The 10215-nt window shown below is 47.7% G+C and overlaps 1 protein-coding gene across 2 annotated transcripts in view; it reads left to right on the top strand.

Annotated features, from left to right (window-relative positions):
* The window catches only part of CHST8 (carbohydrate sulfotransferase 8), a 428271-nt gene extending 419095 nt beyond the window's left edge, over positions 1 to 9176 (top strand). For both annotated transcript variants that reach the window (XM_060254373.1, XM_060254374.1), the window contains exons 3-4: positions 5761 to 5798; positions 8024 to 9176. In XM_060254373.1, the coding sequence (XP_060110356.1) occupies positions 5761 to 5798; positions 8024 to 9172 (1187 nt within the window). In that variant the 3' untranslated portion in view covers positions 9173 to 9176. The remainder of the gene's footprint in view (positions 1 to 5760; positions 5799 to 8023) is intronic.
* Positions 9177 to 10215: the final 1039 nt, after the last annotated feature.

Below are 10215 nucleotides of genomic sequence, written 5' to 3'. Positions count from 1 at the left end.
TCTTTCTGGAAGACAGGACACAACTTTCTTCATCTCATGACGTCAGGCCGTAGTACGTATTTTCCTCCCCTCCTCCTCAGCGGCAGATGCCAGCAGGGGTGGGGGAACATGCCGAAGTTGTAAGAAAAGATCAGCTAACTTTTCACCCAGCCTTCACAACTTTGGAGGAGGCACAAAGCGGTTTCTTTCACTGGCAGTCCTTCGTATTCTGCATGGGATGTCCCCATCCTGTGTGGCTGAGGGAAGTCAGGCATTGGCAGCCTTGGGGATTCTGGGGACCTGGGCAAAATCCAAAGGGTACCCAGAATCATTGCCATCCCTGCCAGGCCCCATGTCACACCTCCCTCCCACCACCCAGGTCTAAGACAAGGGAGACCCTTGCCTTTGGTAACGCTGGCAGGAGCTGTGTCTGCCTCTGGGAGCCAGCTGCCCCAGGCAGGAAAGAGGCAAGAGGCAGCTGCTGCCAAGCGAGCTGCCCTGTCACAGGGGATGAAGGGCTGTGGGCAATTGATTGGGGAATCCCCTATGTGGAGTCTGAGTAGGGTTTCCAACCTCTAGGTGACCTTGGGTCAGTCACAGTTCTCTCAGAGCTGTTCTCTCAAGAGTAGTTCTCTCAGAGAACTCTTAGCCCCACCTACCTCGCAAATTGTCTGTTGTGGGAAGAGGGAGGGAAGGAGATTGTAAGCCACTCTGAGTGAAGGGCGTGGTATAAATCCAATCTTCTCCTCCACCACCTCCTCCTCTTCTTCTTTTTCTTCTTCTTCACCACACCTGGATATTTTCCACTATTACAATTGATCTCCAGACGACTAAGATCAGTTCCTCCTGGAGAAAATGGCTGCTTTGGGGACTAGACTCTATGGCATCTCATCTCTGCTGAGCTCTCTCCCCTCCCCAAACCCCTCCCTCCAGAGGCTCCACCCCCCCAAAAAAAATCTCCAGGTGTTTCCCAGCCCAGAGCTGGAAGCCCTGAGTTTGAGGCAGCTGCTCCTGTTGCCTTTTGGTTAAGACTGCCCCTGGGCAGAGGAAATGGGATCAGGAAAAATGTGGGAGTCTCTAAATCTTTTTCTGCACTGAGAACCTGAAAGGCAGCCCTAGATGTAGCAGACATGAGTTTCAGGCCCCGGATTTGCGGCCATTTCCCATTGACCTGACACAAGTGACTTCTGAGGGGGAAATTTGTGGGCATCTCACACAAACACCTACTCCAGAGCCATCGAAAATAAGAGCCTTCAATTAAAAACTAATCTGATGGAACTGAACTATACTCCAGCGCCTCTGTCAGTGGTGTGCCATGCTGCCGTGTAACCGTGCGCTGACCTGCAGTTCTCCTTGTCAAAAGTCTGCAGATTGCAAAGGCCCATTAATTAAAGTGAAGCTTTCTCAGGCAGCCTTGACAGTGACAAGTGTTTGTACCCTCACCGAGGAGATGCATAAAGCAGCTTGACCAGATTGCATAATCCATGAGCGTTTTTCAGTTGTGCGCGCTCTCTCTTTCTCGCTCTCTCTCCCTGTCTACCAACTACGGTTGCATCCAGCGGAGAATAAGGGATCCTGGCATTGTTAGCGGTGTGTCGGCATTGTGATAGACTAACTGCTGCCGAAGCCAAAGGTGTGGCTGAGCGGTGCTTGGCAAGATGCTGCTGCCAGCACAATGCAGCGTTGTTCCCTTTCTATCTGGGGTGATATTGTTTACCTGAATAGCTTTGGAAGCCAGTCCAAACACATGGATAATGAGGTCCAGGTAGTGGCTTCTATAGAGTGATACAATTTGGACTAAGAACTGCATCACCTGAAAAAGGATGCTCCCAGGACTTGGAGCATCAGACCAAGGAGATTTCACATGCCCTACTAGGGATGCTCGAACACCTTTCAGTTCAGCAGCCCCTGAAATGTTGTACTCAGGTGCTGAGCAGTGTCTTGGATGTGGCTCCCTGTCTATAATCCTGCCATTTGTCTAAAGAGCGCAGGACAACGTAGGTGGCTTTCCCCCCTTCTCCTGTCTTCACAGCAACTTGGTTTGCTAGAGTAGGATGAGAGAGAAAGGGACAGGCCTTGGGTCACCCAGCAGGCTTCACGGCTGTCTGGGGATTTGAATGCAGGTCTCTCAGGATCTTGTCAGACCTGGTCCATCCCTTCCTCAGCTGTTTCTGGTGCTCTGAAACCCAAAGGCAACAGCAACACGAACAGCCAATCACAAATGATATTGCCTTGATAATCATTACAACAACCGTGCAAGGCAGGACAGAATTTTCAGTAGGTATCCTGTAGCCTGTTGGCATAAGAGCCATTCCATTAGCAGAACTGGTGGGTGGGTTGGTTTTCAAATTGCAGAATGCTCTTATGCAAAGAAAATGTGAATGTTATCCAAAGAGGTATTTCCATTTCTGCAAGACATAGCACTAGCATTGGAGCGTTGGTTTTGTTTTTTTCACCACCATTATAATTTTTAATTTAATAATGCAATTCCAGAATGAGATGACAGAGCAGGAAATGGTCAGCCCTCATAAGCGCTGTGCCATGTTTGGCACTGCTGCATGAGCACTGATCCTTATGTTGACAGAACTCCACTTAGAGACGGACTCACTCTGCTGACATGTTTTTGGATAGCTGCCAGAATCTCCTCTTTGCAGAGACCGCCCCTCCCCAAAAAAGCTGATACTGAGAAAGTGTCTTGATAAGGAGTTCACAGTCTGGCACCTTTCCAAAGCCCATTTCAAGAAGGTTACACTCTACACTGTGTGGGAGATCCTGACATTTACTTTAAACATTAAACAGTGGTCATACAGGAGCTGATTCTGATCAGGCCCACAATGCTGGGAAGCATTAACCTCCCCACACAAACCCCTACACACCACTGCCCTGTTAGAAATCCACCTCTGTTTCTAAGCTAGGGTGGCTAGTTCCCCAGCACACGTTAATAGAATGAATTGCAAGCATCCAGGGGAGTGGACATGGGGGGGGGCAGTGTAAGGTGATGGTGAGATGTCACTTCTGAATATTTCACAGAAGTGACATCAGCCCTCTCTAGGAATTTCCAGAAAATCTAAGGCAAAAACAATAGAAATTCCAGCAGCTCCTAGAGCAGACTGACATAATTTCTGAGTTTCCTCCAAAGTGACATCACTCAACCACTCTACAACAATTGTTTTTCACCATGTTCTCCTTCTTGCTGTAGGAGTGGTAGTAGAAAATGAGAGCCGAGGACAGTGGATCCCCCACCTTGGTGGAAATTAGCAAGTCTGCTTGCCAAATTCCAGGTGGGGGCCTGGAGATCTCCTGGAATTACAAGTGATCTCCACACTACAGAGATCAATTCCCCTGGAGGAAACGGCTGTTTTGGGCAAGTGCAGCTTGGCAGAGCAACTCCACACCCTTTGGTGTAGTGGTTACTTGCACCTGCTGGAATGGCCTTGGGTCAGCCATAGCTCTGGCAGAGGTTGTCCTTGAAAGGGCAGCTGCTGTGAGAGCCCTCTCCAGCCCCGCCCACCTCACAGGGTGTCTGTTGGGGGGAAGAAGGTAAAGGAGATTGTGAGCCGCTCTGAGACTCTTCGGAGTGGAGGGCGGGATATAAATCCAATATCATCCTCTTCTTCTTACTGCCTCCCATGATTCTGCCAGCCCCACTGGGCATATAGCTGCAGGTGGCAGAGCCCTCTTGGCAGACCAAGATCAAAGGTGGCTGAGTAATCCAGAGGAGAGGAAGAGCAGCATTAATATTAAATGATTTGTCTGGTAATGAATCTCCTACATAATGTGTGGTTTGATCCTACTGAGACTGAGGATAGAAACTGAGGGGGCGGGACCTTGGGGGCACCATTGCATCAACAGCATGATATACCGTGATACCATGATATTTTCCAGGGCAAATTGGAAGAGACATCACATCACTCCAGGTTAAGCAGAATCTCTGTGGTTTTGCCACAGAGTTCCCATTGAATTCTAAAGTGACATGATGTCACTTCCAGGTTCATCCCAGAAATGATGTCATGCAATCAATGCAACAGTGTTTTTTCTTTCATTTCCCCCCACCACCAGCAGCCTTCCCAGCCCCAAGGCTAGGGGTTCCGCCACAAGAGGCAGACCCCTATGCCGTGCCGCCCCCCCTCGCAAGCTCCCCTGGGGCTGTCATTGTGCACGCATGCAGCACAATGACATCAGCAAAAGTGACATAATCACAATGGCTGAGCAGGGGACCAGGGAGCGACAGGCAGCACACAAGACTGCTGCTGCGTCACCGACTTCTCCTGCAGTACAGTCTTCTGAGGCTACCTTGGAAATATTCCAAAGAGCGCGGTTTTAACGGTGCTCAGCCGCTTTCGGGTTGAAAGCAACCGAGCGGCGCCATCCCATTGCACTCATCAGTGCAATGGGAAGGTGCCCCTCAGCCGCTTTTGACCCAAAACCGCTAAAACTGCACTCTTCCAAGGAAGCCTCCAAAGACCGTATTGCAGTTGTGTAGCACTCCTCTGCCTTGAAGGCAGGCTCAGAGGAGCGCTCTGCATGGGCAAGGGAGAGTAAGGGAGTGCCTGGTGGTGCCCCCAGGGCAGGATAGCACCCTAGACAGCTGCCTACCCTGCCTGCTCCCACCCACCAGCCCTGAGCCTATGGGATCAGAGGAGTTGTCAGCAGAAGGAACCATCAATTCTATTTGATGCTCTAGCAAGGACAAGTCTGTGTCAGCAGCTGATGGGCCACAAACACAGAAACAGCCACAGTAGCTACTGGAGAGAATATGCATATGTTTCAAAGCAGGTGCCCATTATGAACCCCTTGGGGGAAAGGCGGTTTCCAGAAAACCAAAATGAACTGACTGAATTTCAAAGCACCATCAATGTTTTGTCCTGACCATTCCTCTTGTTTTGGAGTTTTATGATATGTTGCTTCATTGAAGCAACAAAAGCAAAGTGAGTTTTGAATTCCACGGAATCTATAGATTTAATAGTGACGTGTGGCCAACATCTGCGGATGCCTAAATCTGTGGATGGAGGGCCGCACTGGTGTTAACGAGATTCTTCTGCAAACCTGGAGAACTGAAATGTTAAAAAATACACTGGGGGTTCAAATTCCAATTTAAAAAATAGGAATGCACTTACCAGAAAAACTGGCGGCAGCTGTCACAGGAATCCACTCCACTTCAAGCCAGGCCACCGTGGATGCAAGAAGCCCCTCCAAGCCCAGCTGTAGTGGCAGTGGAGACCAGGAGAGGCTCTGGGCTTAGAAAGGCTCCCAGGCACCACCACTGCTGCTGCCAGGCTCTAAAGCAGAGCCGCACCAGGCTCAGTAATGGGGGAAGATGGAACTTCACACACACACACCCAGGGCTTTTTTTGAGCAGGAATGCACAGGAACACAGTTCCAGCTGACTTGGGGTCAGGGGGCATGGCTTAAGATGCAAATTAGTTCCTGCTGGACTTTTTCTACAAACAAAGCCCCTTGTGAAACAGTGGTGATGTCAAGGGATGTGGCCTAATATGCAAATGCGCTCCTGCTGGACTTTTTCTACAAAAGAAGCCCTGCACACACCCAAGTCTTGCAGCCCCCCCCCCAACTTGTTAGACATGTGTTTATCACTGTCGCATCTTCTTTCTAAATAGTTGCCGAAGAATATTGTGTTTGTTTATTATTATTCATTTTAAACAGTTGTGTGCTGCCTTTCTGCCATTTAGGGCCCTCAAAGCTGCAAACTGTGTGAGCTGGAGAAGAACATCCCAACGCAACAAAATAATGTTTTTTTTTCTTTCTTCTCTCTTTCTTTAGGACTAAGATATAACATGGAATCTCAGCAGCCCAAAAAAGTAAGTTAAAAAGGGTTTGGGGAAGTTGCATTCTATGACTCAAGTTTTGAAGACCCGGGAGGAGAGGGTGGCCTGCAGCAAGGAACTGGATGAGCAGAGGTGATCAGAGAAGGAAGGATACCACATGACTCCATAGAATACAGATTCGCTTATTAAATTCTCCCAATTTGTTAAGCTGTCTACTACTTCTGGTAGATCGTTAGCACTGGCGAAATCTGACATACTTTGCCTGGAAAATATTTTTGCATATCTACATTTTGCATTAAACTTCACTAATGTAAAAAAAAAAATCCCTGTGCGAAGTCATCCAGCCTTACCAGCATGAAAGAAAACCTGGTGAAACTGCACCATCTAGTGGCCCTAAGCAACTAGTTGCCATGAGCCTTCAAAATGGCTGGGAACAGTGCAGGGTTTTTTTGTTTTCAAGTCCCTCTTTGTATGGAGTGCTAGTGGTGTATTTATCTGTCTAGAAGTCTGCTTTGGGGCAGCTTGACCTTGAATTCTCTGAGTTGGATCCAGTTTTTCCCATGAATCCCACCCAAGTCCCCTTGCTACTACAAAACCCATCCAACATGGCTTTTGTCCATGAAGTTTCCATGGACTCTTGCATAGCCTTTCTCAGTGGCCAAAGAGGACCCCTCGTCATTTCTCCCACACAGAAAAACTGGTTCAGCCCAACCCTGTACAAGTTGATGACACTGGTGGGCCTCCAGTTCACAGACAGCCCCTTGGCATAGGAAATACTTTCCACGTTCAGCATTGTAGCATTAAGCTGGAAATACATGGAGAAGCAAAAGATGAAAATATAGCAGAGCGAGGGCTTCCAAGAATAAGCAAATCCAATGGGTTGGATCCCACAGATCCGTTCAGCTAATGGTGTGCTTTGCTCTGGAGAAAAAGCCTCCAGCAGAAGAGCTTCTTGTATGAAAGGAGGTTCCTTGTGCTGGAGGTGAGCATGACCATCAGCAGAACAGATGCATGGGATCCAACCTAATACAGTGCATGAGAATTTCCATCATGAAGAAGCCAAGCTGTCTCCCCAAGTCTACAGTCAAGAATGAGGGGAACTAGTCAAGAAGATTTTGAATATGTGTTCCATGAGCCCTGAAAGTTTCATGGTTTCTCATGATGCCATACAAAAAGGAAATGTCCCATGCATTCATGGTAATTTTCCAGTGTGAACTGTATATGCATAGCCTTTTTCAGTGCGGGAAAAAGAAGGAGGTAATGTCCCTGCAGCATCCTACATGTCAGAGGTAGCCAAGCTTGCTTAAGATAAGAGCCATATAGAATAAATGTCAGATGCTTGAGAGCTGAAAGACAAGAAGGAAGGAAGGGACGGAGGAAGGAAGGGACGGAGGAAGGAAGGGACGAAGGAAGGAAGGAAGGAAGGAAGGAAGGAAGGAAGGAAGGAAGGAAGGAAGGAAGGAAGGAAGGAAGGAAGGAAGGAAGGAAGGAAGGAAGTGGGGGAAAGCAACTAACTTCTCCAAGCTGCCAGCTGGCTTGGCTTGGAGAAGTGATTTAAAGAGAGAAATGCCTTCTCCAAGCCAGCCAATGGGGTGGTGGGGGCTTCGAGAACCACACAACATGTGTGAAAGAGCCAAATGTGGCTCCTGAGCCACAGTTTGGCCACTCCTGCTACACACAGTCAAAACCATGTGGTCATGGTCCAGTTGTCCCAGCTTGGTTAAAATTTGAAATTCTCCTGAAATTCTTTGGATGTTTAAACAGGAATGCTCACTCCCCCACACCCATTTTTCCTGGTGTGGCACATTAGGCAAAAATTGGCAGCAACCCAAAGGAAACAAACCTGGGCAAATAAAGTGTACTATTTGGTATTACTGTTCATTTCCACATGGTATCGATGTTCAACCATACCTTGAGAAACATATATGTGAGGATGTACCCCCATGCACCCCAAGATGAATTTTCTAACTATATCTCATAAAATATGTCCAAACAATTAGACTGGCTTCCTCGGTGGGTCTTTCTGGCTTATCTCTAGAATTGATGCTTGTGTGAAGAACAATAAATTCAAACGCAGGAAAGAGTGGGAAAATCATTACAGTGCCACCGAAGCCCCCTGTAAGACAATGCATTTTCTTTCCATCGTTAAGCGAAACTAAAACCGTACAAATAGCTTGCCCCATTAAACTGAACAAGCTGTCCACAGTGATGAATGCTCTCTCATTTAGTAATTTCTTGGGCCTTTTTCCCCCCATTAGGACTGTGTACCCAGCAACAATCAGGATGGGAAAATACAGGGGAATGCAGTGGCTGAATTCCCAATTGTTAACCAGAGAGCTTCGTTATACCCAATTCCAAATGGGCAGACCGAGCATCAAAGCACAGATACCAAGCCAAACATACTGTTTGTCATTAAAGACCATCAGAAAAAAGGTGCGGGAGCCAATCCTGCCAGGACTCATAAGCGGAAGAGGAGATTTGTCATCAAGAAGAGCCCCATCCTGATTGCCATCAATGGCTCTTTTCCCAACCTGTCCATTCTAAAATTGGAGGACAAAAGTGACGTCAAATGGAAAAGCCTCTATGAGACCCAAAGGGAGAGAAAGCGGATCATGAGAGAGACATGCGCCAAATACAAGAGCAACAGCAAACGCATAATCACACCGTATCACGTTTCCAGGATATTCGTCGAAGATAAATACCGAATTCTCTATTGCGAAGTCCCCAAAGCTGGTTGCTCCAACTGGAAAAGGGTACTCATGGTTCTTAATGGGCTGGCCTCCTCCACCAGAGTTATTCAACACAACACAGTGCATTATGGGAATTACTTAAAAAGGCTGGATGGGTTTGACCGCAAAGGGATCAACTACAGGCTCAACACTTATACGAAGATGCTCTTTGTCCGTGAGCCTTTTGAAAAGCTGGTTTCCGCATTTCGAGACAAGTTTGAGCACCCCAACAACTATTACCACCCCGTTTTTGGCAGACCCATTATTTCAAGATATCGAGTCAATGCCACCAAAGAAGCATTGAGGACAGGTTCTGGGGTGAAATTTAAAGAGTTTATTCAGTACCTTCTAGACGTGCACCGGCCTGTGGGGATGGACATCCACTGGGATCACGTCAACAGACTTTGCAGCCCATGTTTGATAGACTATGATTTTATAGGCAAATTTGAAACCATGGAAGAAGACGCCAATTTCTTCCTGCATTTAATTAATGCTCCACAGAATTTGACTTTCCCTAGGTTTAAAGACAGACATTCTGATGAAGAGCGGACAACTACTCAAATTATGCAGCAATATTTCACACAGCTTTCCCCTGCTCAAAGGCAACGCAGCTATGATTTCTATTATATGGATTATCTGATGTTTAACTACTCCAAGCCTTTTGAAGACCTCTACTAAAAGAGAGAGAGAACTGCTGGGCACAGTCTTCTAGGACAGGGGTGGCCAACGGTAGCTCTCCAGATGTTTTTGCCTACAACTCCCATCACAGCCAGCATGGGGCTGATGGGAGTTGTAGGCAAAAAACATCTGGAGAGCTACTGTTGGACACCCCTGTTCTAGGAGATCCTCCTATACCAGTCTGTGTTAAAGAAATTCCTGGTGAATTGCCCCCATTTACAAATTTGATAAAGGGCAGATCTACACGGCAGGCTTCAACAGGCTACATAGTCATTCCCCTTCTTCAGAGAACTCTGGGAAGAATAGTTCTGTCAGGGGGGTGCAGCTAGGAGAGTGATCGCCAACATGGTGCCCATGGGAGCCATGGCACTCGACAGTGTGCTTCCAAGTGCCCACTCCCTCCTTTCCCAAAAGCATCTTTTACCCAAAGCAAACAGCCAATCCTGGCTTTTCTCCACCTGGCTGGAGCAAGAATTGCTTCAGAAAACTGCGCAAGGTGTCACAGAAAGATGCATGACTTGAGGACCTCCCAACCTTTTGTCATTGCCCCCATGTCAATTACCAAGTCGCTTGCAGCTGCTGCAGACAACTTCCCATCTCCGCTGCTCTGCCCCCCCCCCTTAAGTAGGGCGGCAGAACAAAATTGGGGCGGATGAGGTTGTGTCATGCTCTGACGTCAAAGCACCATATGTTGTTTGCCTAGTCTCCATCCTGAAATGCTCTGACCCCTCCCTAAAGGCTGCTGGGTAGCAACCCTGCCCTCACAGCAACTGCCTTGCACTTGCTCCTGCCTCTCATGTCAGCCATTTTGTGATGGTGCCCTTTGCTCTTTGTCCAAATGCCAGATGTGCCCACAGACTGGCTGAGGTCCCTTGGTCTAATTAACACTCCCTCTAAGGTGTGGAGTCTTGTGAGCAAAAATGCTATTTTGTAAGCTACTGACATTAAAGTTGTGAGCTACTGCACAGATTAGTGTGCTCTGGGGCCATTTTTCCTGAGCTGAGAGAAAAATGTGTGAGTCAGAGGATTCAAAACTAGCTCAC

Source organism: Heteronotia binoei, chromosome 14 (genome assembly GCF_032191835.1).
Source record: "Heteronotia binoei isolate CCM8104 ecotype False Entrance Well chromosome 14, APGP_CSIRO_Hbin_v1, whole genome shotgun sequence".
Taxonomy (NCBI): Eukaryota; Metazoa; Chordata; class Lepidosauria; order Squamata; family Gekkonidae; genus Heteronotia; species Heteronotia binoei.
The sequence above is the reverse complement of the archived record's forward strand: the minus strand, read 5'-3'. Positions and strand labels throughout refer to the sequence as shown.